This window comes from Bos taurus, chromosome 3 (assembly GCF_002263795.3).
Source record: "Bos taurus isolate L1 Dominette 01449 registration number 42190680 breed Hereford chromosome 3, ARS-UCD2.0, whole genome shotgun sequence".
In the NCBI taxonomy this organism is placed as follows: Eukaryota; Metazoa; Chordata; class Mammalia; order Artiodactyla; family Bovidae; genus Bos; species Bos taurus.
In genome coordinates, this window is record NC_037330.1 from 26,202,334 (window position 1) to 26,229,068 (window position 26,735).

Here is a 26,735-nt window from a genome sequence, read left to right on the forward strand (position 1 = left end):
TTGGAGAAGACGTGTGTGCCTGATAAAATAATTAAAAATAAATTGCTCTCCTTGGAAATCCAAATTAACGAGTGTTAGAGCAACCCTGTTGGTCACATAGCTAATAAATAGACGTGTTTTCTCAAGTCTGTTAGGTGGCACTGATTGATTTCCAATTCTGGCTACAACAGGGCCTGAGCAGCTTTTGAAACAAAGGTGAGGGGACCTCAGGCTCAGTGGGGACAGTTGATATCTCTTAGGGGATGGTGTTTGAAAGTCATCAGCCATGACACTCCCCATCCCCCAGCCCCTGATTTTCCTGGCTGAGAATAGAGGATGCAGAGGAGCCAGTTTGACCCACTACTCCCCCGGAGCTCCTAGTCCCTGCCAGAGCAGGGCAGGAGAGAAGCACTGTTAACCCTCTGCCCTCAAATACCTACCACAGCCCCTTTTCCAGCTACTCAGTGCTGTCAGGTCAAGGAAAATAAGGCCTTTGGCTAAGAAGAGCCAGAAGCCAGATGGACCTTTGGGTGTGGGAGGAAAGGGAATTTGAGGCCTTGGGGAGCTGACTGGAGCACTGTTGCAAAAATTAAAAAAATTTTTTTTTTTTTTTTTACCAATGACTTACTAAGTCTTATGGAGGAAAAAAAAAGAAAGAAAGGCTACAAAATACTTGATCATTTCATTAAGGAACCCATATTGATTATGAACCTACTATGCCGAGCTTGTTTGTGAGTAGCTTTTAGAGAAGAGATGGCGATGGGGTGGAGGAGAAGATGGGATTTCTGTCTTCAAGGTTGTCACAGTCTGTTTGGGAGGCACATTTGATGTGAATGAAGGGCACATTTCCAACTTTTCTTGCCTTGCTGGCTTCTGGTCCTTTCCTATGCCTCTGATCTGGAGGCAAAGATCACCTAGAGCCAGGGGGGCTGGACCGCTGAGTATTCTCCAGATAATCAGTGACCTAAGAGAGCAAGGCAAAAGAAGCATGGCCCTGGAGTCTGCCATAGGATCTCACTTCATCCCCAGCAACTGAGTGAGGGAGGTACTCTTCTCCTTACAGGTCTTCCGGATGAGGAGCCTAAGCCTTGGGAGGTGTGGCAAATGTAAGACCTAGCTCCTGTAGGGGATGCAAGGGGGTGATTAGATGAAATACAAAGAAACACTTAACTGTTTCTGGAACCATAAACACGTTCAATACATGTTCCCTCTGAGTCCTAGGTACTTTACCCCAGGCCACAGACTCAGAGGACAGAACCGAGGGGTGCGCCTATCTTGGGCAGTCCAGTTCCAAAGTCTTTCCTCTTTGTGGGCACCTCTCAGGATTCAGCTGTCTTCATCGTCATCTCCCATCCTGTTTGTGGTCCTGCCTCCAGCCTCTTTCAAGTTCACCCAGAGGCTCTGTTCTTTCTGCATGCTTAGACGCAGAGCTGACAACTTCTTAGCTTTACAGTACAGGCAGAGGAGGGACATGAGCAGAAAGAGAAGTATGACGAAGGGGCAGATGAATAGGAAATAGACTAAAGGTGCTGACGAGCAGATCCTGGAAGGAAGCGTGGGCTCTGTACCAAAAAGGAAGAAAATAAAGAGAATCATTAGTCTCCAGCTTATTTGTACTCATCAATTATAAACACTTCTGGGATTTATTGTTACAGGAAAATATATGTAAAAATAACGGGGCCAGATAGCAGGGGGCCCCTTAAATCACACTCGAGGAGCCAAGGAAAGGGAGTTGGGAGAAGAGGGCTCTAGGGCGGCTTCTTCCAGCCCGACTCCCCCTCACCCAGCAATTTCCAACCACCAGAGGTTCTGATGACCTACTTAAAACTAACAGTCAGAAATGAAAACAAAACAAAAAAGAAAACCTCTCCTTTAATCTTCTTTCCTCAGAAAAGATATCTATAATTCAACCCTCGTTCCCAACTCTGTTGCCGATCCTGAATTTTTAACTGAGTTATTCCCACTGGCTGCTTCTGAAACACACACACAGGCGAGCACACACACACACACATTCTACACTGTCCTTATATAACAAGAGCACCCAAAAATGAGAAGCACCATGCCTTCCTGAATCTCCAAATTGGCCTCTCATCCCCTGGCAGCCCTGCCTCAACCCCATTCAGCCCCTTCACCTCTCCCTCTTACTGTTGCCTCTACCTGTGAGCTCTCTGCTCCCCTATCATATCCTCCATCTATCATATCCTATAGCCTCTGGGTCCTGCCGGCCTCACTGTCCATCACATTGGCCGTCCCACCTTGCCTCAGGCACAGTTTTTCTCTTCTTTCCATCCTCTTCTCACATATACCTTTGTTTAGACTTCTTTCATTCCCTTTTAACCATCTTTGTCATCACAGTTACTCCAGTAGGTCTCACAGTGTCCTTTGCTTCTATAGCCCCTGCAGTGCCTAGCACATGTGCCTTGATAATGCTTACTGATCTGAATTAAACTGGCTGGCCTGCAACCTCATGGGCAAAGGCTACTATATAAAGGCATGCTGAAGCATCTGGCAGCTGCAGCCCGCAGGGAAGTGCTATCAGCACACAGACACGCAGAGCATGCACCAGCAGCCCCGAGGGGTTCCTGGCCCTGCAACCAGGAAAGCAAAGGCAAGCGGACTGCCAACACCATAGGCTCTAGGAAGCAGCGCCCTGAGTTACTAGTCAAAGGACAGGGATTTAGTCTCTTGGTGCAGAAAGACACATACTTAAAGAGACACCAACTATTAAATGCAGTCTTCCAACTACGTTTATTTACAACAGGATATTCAAAATCAGGGCTGTTCTGAAAAATCTGATGTTAATGGTAGCTGTGCTTTTATTGGAAAATTGCAATGACCTAAGCACTTTCTTCTTCAGAGGTAAAACTATAGGATTCGTGGGATTACAGATGCTTCCAGATGAGGACAACAGGTTGAGATGTCCTTGTGACCAACCTCATGCTGCAAGAATTCCATTTTTGGCATTGCTAATACATTTTGTACCTTGAAGAACGTCTCTTTGTGGGAAGTCAAGAAAGAATCTTAACCTGGGTACAGCTCCTGCATTTGCAAACTTCCAGAGGAGAAGGCCCAAGTCTTACGCATCTTTTCCTCCTGTGTAGCTCTTTGTTCACAGGTCATCAGTGGAGATTAAAGAATGAGATAATTGCATGAGTGATTTGCACACACAGGAAGTCAGGGGTCACTGCCATGATGTTCCCCAGAATACAGATCATCTCTAAACATAAGGCTGGCAGCTTTGCACAGGGCTGGCAAGGAGCTACAAGGGTTTATTCCCTGGCTTTTCTCTGGCCTCATTTATATTCTCCACCCTAAATCTGGCTTTTGTTTTTGAAAGAGTGGGCAATGATAAAGCTAGATTTTGAATTCTTTCTCACTCCTTTCCACATCCTTCCTGACTCTTCTCTCCAAGGCCCTCCTATAATGATTCTTCTAGGTCTTATCTGAATACATTTGAAAGCATATAGTTAAGAAAAAGGTACAGAATGCAATGTTCAAAAAGAATGGTGTTATAGAGACCAGTGAGCAAGAGTTCTGGCCTTGCTACTTCACACTACTCATGTAGGGAGTCAGGGTTGAGTATCTTTGTCTCAAAGATAGTTGGGTTCAAATTATGACTCTACAACTTACCATTATTGACTTTGGACACATTACTTATCCTCTCTTTCTAATCATTAGTTTCCTTGTCAATCAAATGAGGATAATAATTTCCAGAGTTATAATGAGATAATGCTTAGTAAAGCATTAAACAGCGCTTGGCACATTTGTTGAATCAACAAAGAATAAATATCAGCTAGAAAGCTACTAACAAAGTTAGGAAAATCACAAGCAAATTTTCCCCAGGAGACCAGGCAGAAAAGAGGGCCGCAGGCTTGGCTCTGTCCTTCCACAGCCCAAGCCTCTTCCTCAAACCTCTAATCTCTCTGTCCCCAAGGCAGGGAGACATTCAGTTGAGAGTCAAATGATTGCTTGTGAGACTCTGGCTTCCTTTTCCAATCATGGGAAGCCGAGAATTGGGAGGTAAGAGTCCCATGGCACCCATGTGTCACTGTTGCTAGGATGGTGGCATGCTGATGGGGAGACAGGGCCGGCGCAGAGAAGGTGGAAAGAAACTTGGCTCTTGGATTTTCTGCCACTGAGACTCTAACCTTCAGCATGAAGGGACTGCCAGAGGGCCTGACTATATAAATGGGGAGGAGGCTGCTTGACTTCGAGCAACCTGTCATCCAAGGACGACAAAACAGACCCCTCACAGAGCTGAATTGGCCCACAGCTAGAAGCTGTCAGCTCCAGTGCTTCTAAATGACCTCTCCTGGGAGGGCAGCACTTGCTCTGGGTCCCACAGTCACTGTTCCCACCATCTGCCTCTCACCCATATCTGGATGAGCAGTAGTGACATTCAGAACCATTAAGGTTTGGCGTTTTGAAGCAATCCTAGTAAATGACCCGTGCTCCAAGCACAAGGCCTGTGAGGCAGAGCCAGAAGTGTAATGAGAATGCTTCATCACAGGGTTTAGTTCATAACTTGTTTCCACCTTGCAGCCAAGCATAGCATGAGGAGTGTTCTTGTCTGATACTACCCCAGGTATACTGACTTTGGGCTTCCCTGGTGGGCTAGTGGTAAAGAACTAGCCAGCCAATGCAGGAGATGTAAGAGACACAGGTTCTATCCCTGGGTTGGGAAGATCCCCTGGAGGAGGGCCTGACAACCCACTCTAGTATTATTGTTTGGAGAATCCCAAGGACAGAGGAGCCTGGCAGGCTACAGTCCATAGCGTCGCAGAGTCGGACACAACTGAAGCAACTTAGCATGCACACATGCATACAGACTTTGGAGGAGAAAGGCAGAGGATAATGAGGGGACTAGCAACTCCCCCTCAACCCCAACCCACCCTTGGGCAACTGACATGCCAGGTGTGGCCATGTGGGAGAGGTGGCTCCTGCCAAGAACGGAAGGCAAGAGTAGGTAATGTGATACAAGTACATCCCAGAATAAATGAGCCCCTGACAGCATTGGTTTCAACTCCATTAAGACTCGCTTGCCCATTCTTTCATCAGGCATTTGTTGAACTGAGCGCTATGTGCCAGGCCTTATTGAAAGCACCGGAGTAGCATTGATAAATGACACGTCCTCTCCAGAAACGTCAGTGTGATAGGGGCTCAAGTCTCCTATGAGGACTTGCTTTCTAAACATATCCTTACCACCCAAAAGCTGGGAAATAGTAACAAACACCATACTACTACAAATAATCCAGCACCCAGAAAGCCTTATAACCTTGCCTATTAATTAATCAGAGAATTCTCTAGAATGAGATACAAAACAACTCAGGTAGTTGTTAGCCCCTGCGCTGGCTTAGTCATAGCTAAGAAAGTAAGATGGAGAGAAAAATGCAAGATGAGATCCACCAGGGAAACACTTCTCCATTTTCTGCCTTTGCAGGAGTCACATGCTTCATGGTTTTATTAAGTAGCCCCAAACTAACCCAACCCAGTAATGACAAATAGAGATGGTAGAAAACCATCTGAGAAGCGAGAACTGGTAGCCTATTGCATTTGACCTGAACTTCATTAACATACAGAGCTGGTCCTGACCAGGAGGGCAGCTATACTGATTCAGTAAGTGTATTTGAGCATCTTCTGTGTGCCAGGCACTGTGCTGGGGCTGAGAACAAGACACTCAGTCTTTGCCTTCCCAGAAGGTACTGTCTGGCCCTGATGATGGATGTCAAACAAGTGTGATGACTAAGAGACAAAAGTAAGTCACTGAGAATGTAGCAGTTGAGTTGGTTGGTGAAGGATTAGTGAGTGTTGACCAGGGACAGATAATATGAAGGAGAAATCCAATCAGGAGGTGGTATAAATTCACTCAAGATGTTGGACTGTCAGTCTTATCCACTCTCTTCTAAACTTCCTCTTCTGATTCTCCAATGGCTCTTTTCTCTCTAGAATATAAACATGCTCAACTCCCTACTAACTTCAAACCAAAACAGAACAAAGCAAAGCTTCAGTGAACCTCTTGCCTTTTGTTTTTGTCTTCTCTCCCTTCACGTCAAAGCTCTTGAAGGACTTTCCTGGTAGTCCCATGGTTAAGAACCCACCTTCCAATGCAGGGGACATGAGTTTGATCCCTGGTTGGGGAACTAAGATCCCATATGCCGTAGCGCTACTAAGTCCACACACTGCAACAAGAAGTCCTTGCACCGCAACTAGAGAAAGCCCATAAACCTCAATGAAGACCCAGTGCAGCCACACACACACACACACACACACAAGCTCTTAAAATCATGGGCTGGATTTGATGTGTCCACTTTCTCCCTGCAGTCTCATTTTACTACTTTTCTGTGATTGTCCTATGTTGTCAAACCCAAAGGATATTTTCCTATTTTTGTCTTAATTGATCTCCTTGAACCAGCTGAATCTGTTGGCTCTCCCTTTCTTCTTGATACCCTTCCACTTTTGGTGTCTGTGATACCACCAAACCCCAGTTCTCCTGTCTCTGGCTACTCCTTCCATTCTCCTTCACAGGCTTCTCTTCTGCAATCCCCTGAGAAATAGTGGTACCTCAGGGGTCCATCCTTGGGCATCATTATAGGCTATTAGTTGATTTCTAATCTATAACTCTGGCAGAGATCTCACTTGGAAATTCCAAAGTTTATTGGATAGATCTCCCTAGATAATACACTGGTACTCCAAACTCAATTCCAGCCCAACTTACTCAAAATTGAACTAATCTTCTTTAGATCCTTTTCTTATATTACCTCATCTAGTGACTGTCCCCACTATACCAGAAACCTGGTATTTATTCTTGATTCTCTTCTTCTGCTCATTCACCCTCCACATACACACATAGGCATGTGAGCTCAGTCACTTCAGTCATGTCCGACTCTTGACGACCCCACGCACTATAGCCTGTCAGGCTCCTGTCCGCAGGATTCTCCAGGTAAGAATACTGGAGAGGGTTGCCGTGCCCTCCTCCAGGGGATCTTCCCAACCCAGGATCGAACTGCGTCTCCTGCATCTCCTGCTTTGCAGGCAGGTTCTTTACTCCTGAGCCACTGGGGAAGCCACATACACATAATCAGTCTCTAAATCCCGAAGACGCCGTTTCCTAATATGGAATGCCGAGTGCTATCCTCTCAGCCCTCATGGGCACTGACTTCATTTGGGCCTTCATCTCGTCTCTCCTGGGCCCCTACAGTCAATTTCAAATAGTTCTTCCAGGTCTGTGCCTGCCTCCCTTCCAATTCACTTTTAACATTGCTCCCAGGGGGAGCTTTCTAAAATGCAAATCTGACATGTCACTACCCTGCCTGAATTTGTTCAATGACACTCTGTAACTTCCATGATAAAGTTCACCTTTCCTGGCTCTGTACAGAGGACCCATTTGACATCAGTACCCTTTCCATCTCCCGAGCCTCCTCTCTTGCCATCCTACCACAATTTCTCTGATCATCTTGCATATCCTTTCCTTTTCCCAAAATTTGTGCTTTCCTTTGTACAGGCCCAATACTCTGGGAACATTCCCAGACCCCCCTCCCCACCTAGCCCTGCCTCTGCTCCCTCCTTAGTATCCTGAGACTACTTCATTCATGACTCCTATTATGTTGGATTCTCCTGCCCCTACCAGCCTCAGCTCTGTGGGAACAGACTTCATAATATATTTTTTTATGTGCCCTTAGAATCTCATACGGTTATTTATTGAACAAATTAAAATATCTTCCCACACAAATAGAAATATACAAATGTAGATGTGTGTGTGTGTTAGCATGTCTGGAGGCATAAGGGGAAACTGAGGTAGCATTTGTTAAGCACTTACAACATGCCAGGGACTTGCTAGATACTTCATATGCATTTGTATTACGACCCTCATTTTATGAGAAAGCTGAGTAACCAGGGGATGACTTCACAGCTAGTAGGGAGATGACAGAGCAACAATTTGAGCCCAGGCTTCTCTGATTCCAAATGCTGGAATTTTTATTATCCCACACTGTCTCCCCAAATACCAGAAAGGAACAGTCAGGTAGAGGAAGTGAGATGCTGTATTATAAAGATCGACTTGGGAACACATAACTATACTTACAATGAAAACCCTCAGGTTCTTACGGCACAGACTTCTAAGCACCTTCACTGGTGAAGAATACAAAGACCATTTGGTTTGTAACGCTTTCTTTTCAGAGTTCATTTTTTAAAAAACCTTACACCTGCTTTCTAAGAATTCCACAAAGATGAGCGGTATACACACACACACACACACACACACACACACACACACACACACACATGCTGTGAACAATCCCATCTGTCTCAGGAGAGATGTGCTTTTTAGTCATAGAATATATACTTTTTACAGTTATTATCTATTTATTTTACTATACAAACTGCTGAATCTACAGAGCCCAGGAATTCCAGTGGGAAAATGTTTACAGAATATGCTCAAGGTAAGGACTTCCTACAACTGTTGGAATGGAAGAAAAGCTGATAGGAAAATCAATTCTGCTTGGAAACTTGGCAAAAGAATCCTGATGAAGAATAGTCAGGGAGAGGGAGTGATGGACTCCAGGGAACAGGTTAGATAACTCTGATTTCCACTCCAGAAGCCTTGCTGGGGCTGGGATGCAACTATTACTACTCTGAGACAATGCCATTCATTCTCAGTAGCCCTCGTTCCCACCTATGGTCTGTCTCCAAAGCTAGCTGGCACTGTAAGGAGGTCATCTTTATTGATGCTTTCTACTCTTCCTGGCTGGAGAAGGCAATGGCACCCCACTCCAGTACTTCTGCCTGGAAAATCCCATGGATGGAGGAGCCTGGTAGGCTGCAGTCCATGGGGTCGCTCAGAGTCAGACACGACTGAGAGACTTCACTTTCACTTTTCACTTTCATGCACTGGAGAAGGAAATGGCAACCCACTCCAGTGTTCTTGCCTGGAGAATCCCAGGGACGGGGGAGCCTGGTGGACTGCTGTCCCTGGGGTCGCACAGAGTCGGACATGACTGAAGCAACTTAGCAGCAGCGCTCTTCCTGGCGTGGGGCATCAAGACCACACCCCTGCCTCTCCAGTGATCCTCTCTTACTGCAAGTGCAACCTATAGCTCAGCTCTCGCCTTCTCCTTAAACCCCACCAGAAAGAAGTTGCTCAAAGGATGAGCAGACTATGACATCTACCAGCTCATTGATCACCTGGGAAGATTTAGTGGTCTGGCTGGAGGAAATTTTGCTTAATGAATGCCTGTTATATGCTTGGCACTGCACTGGCTGGAAGGAACCTTTCTTCTCCTTCACAACCTCTTATTCTGCATGCCTCCTGAAGCTGAGTGCTCAGCGGAATAGATTGACTGTCCACACAGAGAAGACCATTGTAGCCAATGGTCTTCACGTACCTGCACTTTTGCTAGAGCCTGTAAACAAGTTCTACGGGGCATACTTGCTCCTGTGATGCCTTTCGAGGTGCAATTAGGAGAGGCACACCCAGTGACTATCACGATCAAAGATCTGGTAGTTTGTTGAGCACATCAGTAAGAAGCTTGGCACTTATTCATTGAGAAAGACTTTGTTTGTTTGTTTGATTGGTTTTTGACTCAGGGAGCATTTAGATGTAGCTGATTTTGGTTGAACAAGGTTACAGACAAAGTCACCATGTCACTATTCCTCACCCCACTCTCACCACCGGTCAGTATTCTGAGATTGGAGTGTCAGCTAAGAGATAAAGCTGTCTGCTTCAAACATTATTTGGTTACTTAAAGGGATACAATATTGATGGCTTTTTTGTTTATGAGGGGAAGTGGGGGAGGAGGTCAGATGCCCTTGACATTTAAACGTCCATGCCAAAACCTCATGTAACCTTGTCTGTCTGAATGAGTTACTATTGAGAGAAATGGAGAAGTCATTTTCTTTCTGTAAATTGTGTTCAGCCGGAGAGGAAGCAAAACATAGCAGGGCAGGAAAGCATAGGAGCAGAGACAGAGATTCTCCTGACTGCGAGCTGTGGCCGATGAACCTCTGGTTACCTGAAGGCAGCACTCTGAGCACCACAGGCTGTGACTCGTCTGATGCTTGGCTGACCCACTTGCTTGGGTTGCTGTGGAGCTGCCACTCCGCCACCTTGCACCAGTATTTTCCAGCATCCTTCATCTCCACCCGCTGTAGCGCCAGGACAAAGTCAGCAGCGGATGAGCGGTAAGAATGCAGGCGCCACCTGAGCCCCTCTTCACCATATTCCAGCAAGCCATCATGCTGCAGGTGCACCAACATCCTACTTCCAGAATCTTCTCTCTGCCGGTACCACATCACAGAGAACAGGGAGGCAGGGCTGATGGCACCCTCCAGGCTGCAGTAGATGGTTACCTCACTGTGCTCAGAGGCATTTTCTGTCCGGGACCCTTTGGAGATGCGTACCTTACTTCCTAGGAAACAAAATGGCAGTAAATTTGAGAGGAAGCCAGACTTCAGATTGGACACCTCCCCTGAAAAAACTACTTCTCGTTGAAGTGATGCTGTCTGATAACCTTTAGATATCAGGTCCTTCATCTTTAACACTTTGCCTTGACTCCTGTCCTTCTTCCATATTTGCCAGAACATTCTCTGCTGTGAATCAAGCCAGCCACTTTTATTCTTCAGCCCGCCCCTTGTCCACTGGCCCTGTCACTGAAAAACCACCCAGGTTTGTGGGAAGCTCTGCCCTTCTGCTTTTATCAATACTTCTCCCACGTCAGCTCTCCCTTCTGCTACTCAGAAAGGTCATAGGAAACTTCTAGTCCTCTCCTCAAGCCCTGTATTCCACCACTACCCCTTTTTCTTAGAAAATTACCCTCTTCCCATATACCTAGATATCAACCTCAGGTATGGACACAGGAAAAGAGGAGGTTAGGTGAGAGACTGAACATTTTCACACATGTGTTAGAATATCACTCAAGGGACTTCCCTGGTGGTCCAGTGGTTGAGAATTCATCTTGCGATGCAGGGGACACAGGTTCAATCTCTGGTGGGAAGACTAATATCGCACATACCACTGGGCAGCTAAGCCCAGGAGCTATAACTACTGAGGCCACAACAAAAGATCTTGTGTGCTGCAACTAAAATACAACAGCCAAATAAATATTTTTTAAAAGATAATACTATTCAAGGAGACTATTTACATTACTAGATTAGATTAACTTTTTAACAGATTTTGACATTTGCTTTTTTGAAATGTTCTCCTGTTAACCAGCAGGTGAGGACTTGGAAGGAAGTCTAGAGCAGTCACAAACAAAATAAAGAAATTATGTTGTTCAGTCACTAAGTCTTGTCCAACTCTTTGTGACCCCGTAGACTATAGCATGCCTGTCTCCTCTGTCCTCTACTGTCTCTTGGAGTTTGCTCAAATTCATGTCCACTGAGTCTGTGATACTATCTAACCATATCATCCTCTGTTGCCCCTTTCTCTTTTTGCCTTCAATCTCTCCCAGCATCAGAGTCTTTTCCAATGTGCTTGCTAAGTCACTTTAGTCATGTCTGACTCTTTTGTGACCCCATGGTCTGTAATCCACCAGGCTTCTCTGTCCATGGGATTCTCCAGGCAAGAATACTAGAGTGGGTTGCCATTTCCTTCTCCAGAGGATTTTCCTGACCCAGGGATCAAACCTGCATCTCATATGTCTCCTGCATTGGCAAGTGGGTTCTTTACCACTAGCGCCACCTAGGAAGCCCCCTTTTCCAATGAGTATGTGCTAAATTTTCAGCTCTACTACAAACATATTTATTGGTCTATCTTTAAAAGATTAACTGTGTCTGCTCCTAGATTCTTTTCTAGTTACATCTTTACTCTCTCCTCTTTGTAGAGAAGTGTGTGAAATATTAGTTTACATGATACTGTGTCTGCTTCCTCACATCAAATTACTCTCTAACTTATTGCCATCAGCTTTCCAATCCCATCACTATGCTCTGGCCAAGGTTCCCTCCCGGTAAAGGTGCAATTTCCCAACTCAGGAGACCCTCCAGGATTTTCTGTTCTCTCTGCAGTCTTTGTCACCAAAACCAATTTTCTTCCGAAATCCTTTGATTTCAGAGAAAACATCCCTGCCCCCTCCTACAGCTCTGACCAATCCTCAGTGTCCTTCCCTGGGGCCTCTTCCTTACCTTACTTCCTACACCAGGGTAACCAGCTAGCTACCCCCAGCCAGCCACACCCAGACCACAGTAATGTTTTATTTGACATCTTCAGTATTTTAAAAGAATTTGAATTCATTATGGACAGTCTCAAAATGGGTGATGCCACCAAAAAAAGAGCTCAGGCATTTCTTGATAGACTAAAAGATTGGACAACACTGGTTCCTCATTTCTGAACAGGAAGCACTGGCTCCAGCTAAGAAATGGTGTGCAATTTGTTTTTTTTTTTCCAAGATTTTTTTAATGTGGGCCACTTTTAAAGCCTTTATTGAATTTGTTATGATATTGCTTCTGTTATATGTTTTGATTTTTTGGCCAGGAGGCATATGGGATCTTAGTTACCTGACCAGGGGTGGAACCCACACGTCCTGCATTGGAAGGCAAAGTTTTATTCACCGAACCACCAGGCAGGTCCCTTGGTGTGCACTTTTTAAAGAGGTGGGCACGCATTATCAAGATTCAGCCTGGACAATTGGAAGAAAGGGATGCCAGCCACACAGATGGAGAATTGAGTGGGCCTAAGCCTTGTGGGACTGAGCAGCAACAACAGAAAGCCTTGTGAGATGGCCCAGATGATAGACAGTATCATAATACGGGACATAAGGATGATTTGGAACAAGTGGAGTGTGAGGGTCTTTGGGGCAGCCAAGTAGAAATGTGCAACAGGCAATTGAGTGGAAAGGCCTGGAGTTCAGGAGATGGGGGCTAAGCGTAAAAAACTTAGAGCTTGTTTCACTGAAGGTGGTAGCTGGAACCCAGGCAGTGTTTAGGAGGTTCTGAAGGGAGCAGAGAGTAAGAATAAAAATGGGTTCATGTGTCCCTGAGGAACACTTACATTGAGCAGGGAGAAGAAGAAGGGCCTGAAGGGCATGGAGAAGGGGAGCCAGAGCAGAAGGAAGAGACCCTTGCACTCAGCTACTATTTTGCCCCTACTGCTCCCAACTGACTGTGAGCTCCTTAAGACTCTGCCTTATTTATCTTTGGAGCCCTAATTGCCTAACACAAAGCAATGTTCATTATAATCTTATTTTTTGATGTTACATTGAAAATAGAATTTTAAGTGCCAAACTAGATTAACTTATTTGCATTGTGCGTTTGGATCTCGGCCAGTTCCCGAACCTTAGATGTGACATTCATTTAATTTTAATCAACATTGGAGGTGACCTAACTAATGCTGACAGATCTAATCAACCCTGCCCACATTTAGACCACAGCACTCTTGGACAAATGCAAATGAATGGAACTTCTATTTCATTTTTAAAGATCTCCTGAGGGGGAGGAGATGCCCTCAGTAAGCCATTCCAACAGTTAACTACTCTTATTTGCCTTATGTTGAGGCGGCCGAATGTTGAAAAGCAATCTCTCTACACATCCCTATAGAGTTGTACAGTTTCTGTTCACAGTGGGAGAAATATGCTTTGTATTACTCTTTCTCTGCCAAATTACGGTAGAGCCCCACTGGAATGACACAGCTTGTTATTATAGAGAGCTGGAGATACGATACCCTGGGTAGCTGCCTAGACCAGGCAGCCAGGCTGAGAAGCCAACCATTCAAAGGCATCTTGTTCCCATCTAAACTTCTCCAAATCTCAGACTGACTCACCGGAAATGACCCCTACCTCCTCTGATGGGCTATTCCGTCCTGCAGTCACTGTGCTGGTGGCCACTATTTCTATGACTCTAGGTCATATTTTCAGCTGCATATTATCATCCCATAGAACAGCTGCCCAAGAGAAGGGGGTCATTCTACAGAAAGATGCTAGAGAATACACTTGCAAGGTTTACCTGTGGGCCTGAGTTTCAATTCTGTGAGACCTGATGTCTGTCCTCCAAGCTTGTGCCAAGTGCTATTTGTAGACCAGAACCATTCCTCCACAGCACAGCGATATCTGCCCTGATCACTGTCTTCCACATTCAGAATGTGTAGCTGAAACAAGTCTTGGGAAACTTTCTCAGCGTGGAATTTTTGTTTTCTCCGTGTGGTCTGAAATTCATCCCCATATTTTACTACGTGGTTTTGGTCCACTTCCAGGATCCTCAGCCAGGGTGCATCAGTGGAAATGGGAGAGAAGTACCAAGTCACGACCAACTGAAGGTTTCCAGGGGATTGGGACAGGACGCTACACTCTATGTCCGTGTTGGAATTGATGGAAATCTCTTGGACTTGACTGCTTGAATTCACCTTCAGTTTGCTCTCTAAATGAGAAGAACAGTACAATTACTTTTGTTACTTTGCTAGAAAATAGAACTTGAAGGTAGAAGGAACATTAGAGGTCAACTAAGGCCACAGCTCCTAGATCCTTCAGCTGTGTGAATTCTCTCTTTAGTAGCCCCACTAACTGCTCATTCAGCCTCTGAACAACTCACTAACAAAGCACCCATTCCATCTTTGGATATGCTGCCACTTGAGAATTCTTTCCAATATCAAGTTGAATCTTACTTTTTCATAATTTCCACCCACTGGTCCTAGTTCTACCCTGCCCTGAGAGTGGAATGGGGAGGGGAGGGAGGAAGTATCAAGCCAGAAAGCCAATCTCTCCCACATGAAAATGCTTCAATATTAGATAACCAAAAAGGACCTACTGTATAGCCCAAGGAACTATATTCAACATCCTATAATAAATCATACAGGAAAAGAACATATACATATAAAACTGAATCACTTTGCTGTATACCAGAAACTAACACAACATTATTAATGAACTATATTCCAGTATAAAATAAAATTTTAAAAAAGAAAATTCTTTAATATTTAGGCACAGACATCTTCTCTTTTATAGCATTTCATAAATCAATTTGAGAGAAAGTGGCCCTTGGATGCTTTGTCTGGGTGTTTGCTATCCAGAATACTCCTTGACCCATAATTTGCCCAAGTCTAGTTGTACCTGTCTGCAGACATGGGTAAACAAGAGAAAGCTGTATGTTCACTATTAAAACTGAATGTCTCTTTGCAGTCACTCAACTCTGGGAACATTGTATGGATATGGAGTCAACTATCCTTTAACCCCAGAGCTTTTCTGCTTTGTCAGAAAGATGAATGGCAAAACCTGGCTTCTAAATCTTATTCTTATCTTCTTGCTGACATCACAGATTATACTTTTGTGGCTGCTTACTGATGCTGCCAGTAGGTCTCTTTATTCCTCCTTCAACAAACATTTATTAATGCATACTATTTTATGTGCCAGACTATTCCAGGCTCTGTGGATCCCTCCCCTCAGTTTCTGCCTAGAGGGAGAGACTAGTACTGGGACAGAGGCTGAGAGATTATAGGATTGTGTCACCCAAGCAGGACAGAAGTCTGCAAAAGAGCTCTATCAGAGCACACAGCAGGATTGTATAACCCAAATATGGGAGTGAGGCTTCCTGGAGGAGATATCTCTAAGCTAAGTCTTAAGGGTTAATAGAAATTAAGCTGATGGAGAAGAGGTAAAGGAATTCCATGCAAAAGAAGCAACTTGAACAAAGACTAAAAATGAGAGAGAGCATAGTGTATTGGAGGAACTGCAAGTGATTCAGTGTGGCTGAAGCTCAAATTCAAGATGGAAAGTGGAAAGAGATGGTGCTGGGAAGACATAAATGTACCAGATCACAAAGGACCTTGCCTGCTATGTAACGTGAGTTTGAACATGAGTTGGATGTGGAGGAGTAGTGGATGACTCAGGTTTCTTGCTTGGATCACTGATGGATGGTGGGGACATAGAGAACGATGTCAGAGGAGTAGCTTTGGCAGGATGATAATGGTGTATTTATGTTCTGACATATTGAGTGTAGACACGTCTTGAAGGCAATTGCATGAGTCTGGAGATCAGAAGAGAAGTCATTCAAGATAGTGAACTTGGGAGTTGTCAATACATAGCATAAATCCCTGGGTAGGAATAAACCTACTTTGGGAGACTGTATAGAATGAGAAGAGAGAAAGTTGAGAATGAAGCCCAAAGGGCTGAGTCAGTGCGAGAAGAGGACTCTGCAAAAGAGAATGAGAAGGCGCCATGAGAGGGCTAGGAAGGAAACCAAGAAAATCTTGTGTCACAAGGCCATGGAAAAAGAAGTTTTAAGAAGAAAGGATTGAACCAACAATTTGAAATACATCAGAAAAGACAAGTAAATTAAGGCATGAGTTAATCAACAAGGAGATGACTACTATAACCAAAACTATTGCTCAGTAGCTGAGAGAATGATGGTTAACATGTTTGAGCATCTGCTTGGTTTGTCAGGCACTGCACTAGAAACATGTCACCATCTTTAAATTGCACATCAGCAATTTACCCATGGAGTCAGTAGGCTTGGACAGATTAAGTTCTCATTAGATCTAAGTGATGTCAAAGGCTCTTGAACACTCCACCTTAAGAGGATGGAAATCAGGAAAGAAGATACTGGCACAGCAGAATTTGTAAATTGTGTCTTACTTTTCATCTCTATGCTCTATTACCAATTGACAAGGTAAATTATGTTGACTATAATCACAAATTCTCTAATTCTTATACATTAACATATCAAAATGAATGGCTAAGTGTATTGAATGGAATTTGCATTATCCATACCACTAGGAGAGACATTCTAAACATTTAATGACTGGCCAGGCACAGGCAGGGACCAATCTGAAAGAATGCCCCAGCACTGGAGCCGAGCCTGGACGCCCCCTGCTGTGCCACGCGGTGTCCAGTTGCTGAGTGGTGGGGACTTACAGGAAAGGAGGAAAGGGCCACAGTTATTATTAGTGTGGAAGTATTCCAATGTTTTAAAAACCAGTGTGGCCATTTTGTGCATATCAGCTCAATGTTAACCTAGATCACTTTGCATGTCTGTGTCTGTGTGTGTGTGGGTGGGGGGTATGTTTTTGTTTCTGGTTAATTTTCTTTTAATTGAAATATAGTTGATTTACAATGTTTCAGGAGTACAGCAAAGTGATTTCTATGTTCTTTTTCAGATTCTTTTCCATTATAGGTTACTCTAAGCTATCGAATATAGTTCCCTGGGCTATACAGCAGGTCCTTGTTGCTTATCCACTTTACATATACTAGTGAGCATCTGTTAATGTTGTTGTTGTTGATTCACTAAGTCGTGTCCGCCTCTTTGTGACCCCATCGACCGCTTCCCTGTCCCTCACCATCTCCCAGAGTTTGTCATGTCCATTAAATCTGTTAATACCAAATTCCTAATCTATCCCTACCCCGCTTCCTGGATATCACTTATATATTGTACTTACTTATAGTACAAACATGGGGAGAAAGTATTTTATGCTTTAATTCCACAACTTTCCCTAAATGGGAAGAATGTTTTTTAAAAAAGTGGAATTAATTTCAAGTAGTGTTAACCTGGTAAAGTGACAGTGATCCTTAGTGGGTGAGAGGAGGCAGAAGCCCTCACAGGACTGTTTGTGTGCAGAGAATTTCTGTCATACACTTCTACTTTACACTGATAAACTCCTGCTTCTTCCTCAGTGGCATCGTGGATTAGGAGCCGAGAATGAAATGAAGACTGTGAAATCTTCGTCTTCCTCTGGAACTGGGGTAGGCCCCTCCCCCATTCAATAGTGCCATTGTGGGTGATTTGAAGAAGCAGATCAAAGGCTCGAGATCTGGGGGGCTGGAACAGCCATGTCACGGTGAGTGGAACCTTGAGGTCAGAGTAGCCAACCCTCACTATGCAGGACAGGTCAAAGGTGTTGGTTAATTTCACTTGTGGTAGACGGCTCATCAGACTAACTTGTAAACTTGACTCTGTGGGCAGAAACACAAAACACGATTCCTAACATGTTTATCAAATCAAGGTACAGTGCTTCTAAGTTTTCCTAGTCATTACCTCTTCACACTGAACCATGTGTTCATACACTGGGAGTATCAAATATTTGGGGCTAGAAATTGATTCACAGTACAGGCCGTCCTGAATTCTGACCTCAGTTTTCTAAAGTTGACCCTCTTGTAAGAGTGTTCTCAGCAGAGACAACAAACAGGCAGTGTTTCCCCAGTCCACTGCTTAGACAGCTGCTACTGAGGGGGTGGGGCGCGCCCCAGCCCTGCTGGCCAGCCTCCTTCCCTTACCCTACTGCTGGGTGCGCTATCCCTGTTCTACACTTGCAAGGGAGATTCCGCAATCCCAGGCTGCAGCTGTCAGAAGCCTGAAGGTATGAGGGTCCGCTTCGCTTGGCATATCTCTTTCCTAAGTCTACTCCAAATGATACGATTTTGTTCTTAGCCTTGAATAACAACAATAAGTTGCACCCTAAAGACCATCTTTATAAAAATGAGTAAACTTTAGAGACCAGTTGGCAGACATGGTAACCAGAGACTCTGCTCTGTATTCTGGGGTATACGTACTGTAACTAGAGGATTCAGGATGACATGCAATCAAATTCCACGGCATCCCACTACAGAAGGAAGATACTGATGATATGCAAGTTCAGCAAAGGCTTTCCCTGACACTTACCAAGGGGCTTTACAGTGATCGACAACTTCTGAGTCCAGCTCTGGTTTCTGGCCTGGCTCCCGGTCCTCTCAGACACTCTGCACTCGTACATGCCACTGTCTGTGAGGGTGGTGGAGGCAATCTCAAGTTGGAAGGTGGCCCAGTCCATTTTCTCCAGTCTTGCATTTCTGAGGTTATCGAGTTCTGCATAGGAAGCACCCAGCTTCACGGTGCCATCCTGCTCCATGCCAGCCACAAACACCGGCTGTGTCTGGTTTTGTGGGACATGCCACCAGGCCACAGTCAGGAGATTCTCAGCTCCATCTGCCTTGCAGAGAAGGGTTAATGCCTCTCCTTCCCACACTGCTTGCTGCCGGTTCTTGGTAGACACGACCACATTTCTTGCTGTGGATTACAGGTTTTAGAAGAAAAAGATATTTCGAGTAAATGAAAAGTTTTCTAAAAAACAGTGAACTCTCATTAATTAAGACTTGACTACTTTGTGACAAATCCAATCAAATTGTTCACTCTTGCACCATCCCCCAGAATAAAAGATTTAATCAACACTTAAATAGTAGAAATGGCAGAAAGAACACCAGAAGAACTAATTTACATGTAAACAATTTACAGTTTGCCCTAAGTTTTAGTGATTTGTTCCTTAGGCACATCTAGTTGGGAAAACACATGGTATTATTTTGTTAAATTAATTAGAGTTGGTGTATGAGACTGAAAGTAATGAAGCTGTGTTTATTTCAATGTTTAGTTTTCTAGAATTCAGACTTTCACAGTTCAAAATGACCTTCCTCTCCTTACTTATCTTTCCCTAATTAGTATGTATCTGAACAGTGAAGAAGTACTGTTAATTATATTTCTGTTCAAAATACTGCCATTAAAAAGCAATTACTTGAAGAGGGCGTGGAGAAAAGAGAATCCTCTTACACTGGTGGTAGGAATATAAATTGATACAGACCCTATGGAGAACAGTATGGAGGTTCCTTAAAAACTGAAAATAGAACTACTGTATGACTCAGAAATCCCACTCCTGGGCACATACCAGAGAAAACCATAATTACAAAAGATACATGCACCCCAATGCTCATTGCAGCACCATTTACAACAGGCAAGACATGGAAGCCACCTAAATGTCCATTAACAGAGAAAAGGGTGAAGCACATGTGGCACATATATACAACGTAATATCACTCAGCCATAAAAAGGAATGAAATTGTGCCACTTGCCGAGACTTGGATGGACCTAGAGCTGTCATACAGAATGAAGAAAGTCAGAAGTTGAAAAACAAATACTGTGTATTAATGCGTATATGTGGAGTCTAGAAAAATAGTACAGATGAATCTATTTGCAAAGCAGAAACAAACACACATATGTAGAGAACAAGCATATGGACACCAAGAGGGGAAACAAGGGGTGGGATGAATTGGGAGACTGGGATTGACATATATACTCTGCTATGTATAAAACAGATAACTAACAAGGACCTCTGTTGGGGCACAGAGAACTCTACTCAATGCTCCGTGGTGACAAAAGGGGATATGTGTATATGTATAGCTGGTTAGCTTTTCTGATTATTAGCTTTTCTGCTAATATGCTAATATGTATATATATGTATATGTATAGCTGATTAGCTTTTCTGTTAATTAGCAGAAATTAGCACAAAATTGTAAAGCAACTAAACTCCAATAAAAAAATTTTTTTAATTAAAAATGTCTTATTTTAAAAAATTATTTGGGGGAAAATGTATGTATATATAAATATATATACTATAAATACAGATATACTTCCCCCTTAAGTATTTTTAAAATATATATATATATACACACCTATACACACACACATATATATACATTTCTTTTTTTCAAATCATATATTCACTCATATATATTGTTGGTTGAAGGGACATCCTTCCTATACCTGAACTACAGTGTAAAACAGTAAATGTAAGTCCGGCTCCCAGATGGAAAATTCAAGATGATCAGAAATGTGGACTTCCTTTCAACAGATACTTCCTGTGCGAGGCCTTGTCCTGGGTGCTTTGCGGGCAATGCAAAGATCCCTCAAGCTCATGCATCCTAGGCAGCCCAGCCTCATGCTTAAGGCCAAGGTCCCTGGAGTTATTATAGAATTACCCTGGACAACAAAGTGAACCTCTCTGAGCCTCAATTTCCTTTCCTGTAAAGGAAAGGGGGTAATAATAGCACCTCACTTTTGCACTGTGAGAAGACTAAGTGAATGACACGTGCAAAGGGCTTACCCTGGCTGGCAAGGAAAAGTTCCCAGCAAAAGAGAGCTACTAGCATTAGTGTGTAATGATAGTCCCTTCGTGAGAGCAGAGGTGTTCAAAGTCAGAAAAGGAAAATAAAAAGATTTTTAAAAATTTTATATTTTCTAGACTCGTGGGATCTTAGTTCCCTGACCAGGGATTGAAACTGGGCCCTCAGCAGTGAGAGCATGGAGTCCTAATCATTGAACCACCAGGGAATTTCCAGGAAAACAAAACAGAACTGGCATTTGAAATCTTAATAGGATCTAAATGAATTTGCAAACTGATCTTCTCTGCTGAAGAAGAGTTCTGTCTTTAACAGCTTTATGGATGAACATATGTTACCAAGACAGAAAGAAGGCTAATGTCCACAAATAGATTAATATATATCTACCTATTATATATATATGTATATAACATAACATATATTTATATAAAACTTGCTTCCAAATTTGGGGTATTAGAGGCATTATTACACTTTTTTTTTTTTGAAGTTAAAAATAGACTCATAACTAAAGTTTCAAAATTATAGGGGAAATTGTTAGTCATAATCTTACTATTCAAATATAACCATTATGATAGGTTTCGAGCAGTTTCAGTTTTTTAAAAAAAACTGTGGTTTCCTTACTTTATTGTGGTCATTGCTGTCTCTGAGTCAGAAGTGACACACTCACCAGGCATGCGTGAGGCGCGCCTGCATAGTGGTAGGGAAGTACCCTCTTCTGTTTAAAACATTCACGGGATGATGAAACTGCTCATACTCAAGTAATGGTTTGAGTTTCAAAACCAAGTGCTCAATAGGGTCTTTAATAAATCTGCTACTAACTTTTTCTGTTTCTCCATAAAAAGAAACAGGTTGGACTCCAGCCTGCACAGAGTATTATTTTCAGCTTGGGCAGACCACCTACTTGATAGGCGTGTGATCTGTGTGCCCCAAAGCATACCTTTTGGTCCCTCTGGCACAGATTCCTATGTCCTGAGTTTATGAAAGGTTTACAGTTCTGCTCCAGTGGAGATGGATACACAAGGTTGAGATTTAGCTCTGTGTAAATATGTAAACACGCCTACATAGTTTTTTCTGAATCCTAACAAGAAAGACCAAATGTTTAGTGTAAAAACTAACACCAACACACTTCCTGGCTCGCCAATCTAGGCCAAAGCTGTGCATCTCCACTCCAAGCAAATGGGGTGATGGAGAAGAGCATGGAAGTGTTTGTGTCTATGGAGATGCCTCCAATAAGCGAGTACAACAAGGACATCTTCATTTTGGGTTTGTTATTTATTTAATTTTTTTGGTTTTTGCTTTGGGGCAATTCATCTTCCTAGACTTTGAATTTAATACTCAGCCCAGAAAATCGTAGTATTGCTTGTGGATTTATCAGTTTTCTCTCCACACAAAAAGCACTGATTATTCAAACATGCTTAAGGTCACACAGCCTTCAGAAACTTAACAGGAGCTGGATGGCCTTCCAGATAATCAGACCCAGCCTATCTGGGTCAGATAGGCATCTCACCACATCACAGCAACATGCAGGCAATAGAGTCTGCCCACTCTTGCTTCTTCTTTTCTTACTCTGTGTCATGGGTGGATGCAGAATTAAGACTAAGTATTGTTCCCTGTATCAGGTTAAGAACACAGAGAACTGATGAAAGACACCTGAAAGATGTTGAAAAAGTAGAGGGGGTAATGTGGGTGTTTATTTCTCAGGAAAGAGGCAAGTATAAGCTCTTTTCCCTTAATCAACTCAAAATACACACACACACAAGGAGACAGGGGCTTCATGAATGCAGGTATTCTCGGCTGAAAGAAAACCCAACACACCAATCAGAAATAATAGCAAATAGAATCAAGAATCTAAGATGGCAAGAAGGGACTTAAAGACAGTGAAATTAGATTATCTTACAACTGAGGAAGCTGAGAATTAGTGAAGTGAAGTACATGGAGTGTTCATGGTCACAGCCTGTTTATTGGCTCAGGAGTAGGACTCAGGTCTTCAGCTATATGGGTGCGTGCTCAATCACTTTAGTTGTGTCCAACTCTTTGTGACCCCATGGACTGTGGCCCACCAGGCTCCTCTGTCCATGGGATTTTCAGAGAAGAATACTAGAGTGGCTTGCCATTTCCTCCTATAGGGGATCTTCCCAACCCAGGGATCAAACCTGAGTCTCCTGGGTTTCCTGCACTGCAGACGGATTCTTTACCCACTAAACCACCTGGGAAGCTCCCAGGTTTTCAGCTAGTTTGGGTGCTTCCCTTTATTCCACTCCACCTCAGAGTGACCTGATTGATACCTGACTTCAGGAGACCTCCCGTGTCCATGAAGGTATCCAGTACTCAAAAAGGAGGACATCGAAATGCAGCCCAACCGTGTCTGGCCCCGAATTCACATACCTGCTTGTTTCCAAAGGCGCACAAAGCTGTCTGGTGATTGTTTTTTCTGAAGCACCTGCCAGGAGCCCATCTGAGCTCTTGTCACCTCCGCCACTACACATCTGTATGCACCTTCATTCTCTGGGCCCACAGAGAAGATCTTGAGAGAGAAAGACTTGGGGCTTAACTTTGAAACCTGGAGCTGTCCTTGACTTGCTCTTTCTTGGTAATCTTTCTTCAGATCCAGAACTCCGCCAGCATCAATGTGGGCCATTTCAACATCATTGAAGAACCAAGTGGCCTGAAGGTGTGGGTCCTGGCCACCGCCCATGACCAGGCAAACCAGTTCTAAGGATTTTCCTTCATGTACTGTGCTCTCAGCTCTAATGTTGACTTGAAAATCTCTCACTAGGAAACAAAAGCAAGGCAGATATTTAGAGAGGTCACTGCACCTATCCCTTTAATACCAGAGAGAGATGGTATCTCCTATCAGGATAGTACAGGGATTGAATTTAATGTGGGGGATCAGAGATGCCAAAGAAATGCCTAGAATCAAAATGCCCTTGACTATTTTTTAAATTATCTGGAAAGAACAACACATGTGATTTTCTAAATGCAATACTATTAAGCAAGATGAATGCATGGATGTGTAAAGTACATAGTAATGTATCTTTTAAAATAAAATATTTTATACTATGTTGAACTGATATAAATTGTGATTTCTTGCTCTCATTTTTGGCTGAGAATATCCAGTGGAATTTTCCTAAGTTAAAAGCATATGTGATATATGGCAAATCCACAGCTAACATCGCACTTAATAGTGGAAAATGGAAAGCTTTTCATCTAATATCAAGAATAAGACAAGGATGATCACTCTTCACCACTTCTATTCAACATGGTATTGGAAGTCCTAGCCAGAGCAATTAGACAGAAAAAGAAATTAAAAGCATCTACATTGGAAAAAAAGAAGAAAGACTCACTGTTGGCAGATGACATGTTCTTACATATAGGAACCAAAAGAAAAAAAGAAAAAACCCCACCAAATTCCACCAAGAAGCTGTTAAACTAATAAAGAATTTAAGAAAAGCTGCAGCGTACAAAATCAACACATGAAAAAAATCAGTTGTATCTCTATACATTAACAGTAAACTATCAAAAAAAATTCAGAAAATAATCCCATTTACAATAGTATCAAAAAGAAGAAAATACTTAAGGATAAATTTAACCAAGGAGGTGAAAGAGATGTACAATGAAAACTGTAGAACACTGGTGAAAGAAACTGAAGATGAAAGAAATAAATGAAAAGATATCCCATGTTCATGGGTTAGAAAAATTAATATTATTAAAATGCTCATATCACCCAAGCAATCTACAGATTCATTGCAATCCCTGTCAAAATTCTAATAGCATTTTGAAATAGATAAAAACAATTCTGAAATTCATATAGAACCACAAAAGACCTTGACTGGCCAAAGAATTTTGAGCAAGAGCTGTAGGCTTCACATTACCTGTTTTCAAAATGCATTACAAAGCTACAGTAATCAAAACTATGATACTGGCATAAAGACATATAAACCAATGAAACAGGATAGAGAACCCAGAAATAAATTCATGAATCTTTGTCAATTAATCTTCAATAAGGGTGCCAAGAACACACAACAGGGAAAAGATAGTCTCTTCAATAAATGGTGTTGAACCAACTGGATATCCATATGCAGAAGAATAAAGCTGGACCCCTATCTCACAGCATATTAAAAAAAATAAACTCAAAATGAATGGAAGATTTAAACCCAAGACCTGAAATTGAAAAACTACTAGAAGAAAATAAAAAGGGGGGACTTCTTTGGTGGTCCAGTGGTTCAGGCTCTGTGCTTCTACTGCAGGGGGCATGGGTTCGACCCCTGGTCAGGGAGCTAAGATCTCACATGTCATGCAACATGGCCAAAGGAAAAAAGAAAAGAAAATAGAAGGAAAACCTTCCTGACATTAGTTTGGGCCATGATTTTCTGGATATGACCCCACAAGCACAGGCAACAAAAGCAAAAATAGACAAGTAGAATTGCATCAAACCAAAAAGATTCTGTACACAAAAGAAACAATCAGCAGAGTGAGGAGACAATCTATAAAATGGGAGAAATTATCTGCAAACCATGTATTCAAAAAGAGGTTGCTATTCAAAATGTGTAAGAAACTCATACACATTAATAGCAAAAAATTCCAAATAAGTTGACATAAAAATGAAAAAGGATCTGACTAGATATTCTCAAAAGAAGACATATAAATGGCTAAAAATATGGAAAGGAAGATGCTTATCACTAATCACCAGGGAAATGCAAATTGAAGCCACAAGACATCACATCACATCTGTTAGAATGGCTGTCATCATGAGACAAAAGATAGCAAGTGTTGGTGAGGATGGAGAAGAAAAAAGAACCTTTGTATACTGTTAGTAGGAATGTAAATTGGTATGATCATTATTGAAAACGGTGTGGAGGTTCCTCAAAAACTAAAAGTAGAACTACCACATAACCCAGCAATCCCCACGTCAGGGTACATATCCAAAGGAAACGACACGGTGTCTCAAAGAGATACTGCACTATGTTCATTACTCATAATATCCAAGATATGGAAACAACGCAAGTGACTACCAAAGGATACATGGACGAAGAAAATGTATATATACACAATGGACTATTATTAAGCCATGAGAAAAAAGGAAATCTTACTGTTTTCAAAAACATGGATCAACCTGGAGGACATTTTGCTATGTGAAATAAGCCAGACACAGAAAGACTGTGGAAACGAAAAATGTTGACCACATGGAAGCAGAGTAGACTGGTGGTTGCCAGGGCTTGTGGGAGGTGGGTAAATGGGGAGACGTTGGTCAAAGAGTACAGTTTCAGTTATGCAGGATGAATAAGTTCTGGAGATCTAATGATTACAGTTAGTAATACTGTGTGGTGTTACCTGAAATTTGCTAAGAAAGTAGATCTTAAGTGTTACACATACATGACACACCATGTGAGGTGATGGATATGCTAACGAACTTGATCATAGTCATTTCACAATGCAAACAGATATCAAAACACAGTACTGTACACCTTAAACATATCCAATTTTTTATTGATTTAAATAAATACATTTTAAAAATAAAGACTTTTACATTAAAAAAATTTATTTTCAAAGAAAGGGGAGAAAAAAAAGCATATATGATGTGTCTCCACAGGACTCCCCGTGTATAATTTGGACATGTAACATCATCAGGACAGTTTTTAATGGAACAGAATAATACTCCTCTTTAAGAAAAAAGAAGAAAGAAAACTTCAGTCAACCACCACTGGATCATTGCTGTTAGCCTGAATGTTTATGGTTTTAGATCCCCTCCTAGTGGACTGAAGCTCATGTGGAGAGACCAGGAATTACAATGGAGGCTTCCTGCTTGCTCTGGTGAAAATGCCAATGGATCACGAAGAGCGACATTATTGCAAGGAAAAGGAGTCAGGCGGAGGGAGCACTGACAAGGCTTCACATTGGAAACTGGGGCTATTCTGAGGCCCA

The 26,735-nt window shown here is 42.7% G+C and overlaps 1 protein-coding gene across 2 annotated transcripts in view; it reads right to left on the minus strand.

Annotated features, from left to right (window-relative positions):
- Window positions 1-577: 577 nt before the first annotated feature.
- Window positions 578-26,735, minus strand: part of CD101 (CD101 molecule) — a 36,469-nt gene continuing 10,311 nt past the window's right edge. Inside the window, exons 4-9 of one of the 2 annotated variants that reach the window (NM_001205659.1) lie at window positions 23,199-23,585; window positions 18,550-18,933; window positions 17,439-17,843; window positions 13,909-14,319; window positions 9,987-10,382; window positions 578-1,541 (exon numbers count right to left, since the gene is read on the minus strand). In NM_001205659.1, coding sequence (NP_001192588.1) covers window positions 1,306-1,541; window positions 9,987-10,382; window positions 13,909-14,319; window positions 17,439-17,843; window positions 18,550-18,933; window positions 23,199-23,585 — 2,219 coding nt within the window. In that variant the 3' untranslated portion in view covers window positions 578-1,305. Of the gene's footprint in view, window positions 1,542-9,986; window positions 10,383-10,787; window positions 11,052-13,908; window positions 14,320-17,438; window positions 17,844-18,549; window positions 18,934-23,198; window positions 23,586-26,735 lie in introns of those variants that run through there. The other variant, XM_059883228.1, reaches the window with a different exon arrangement.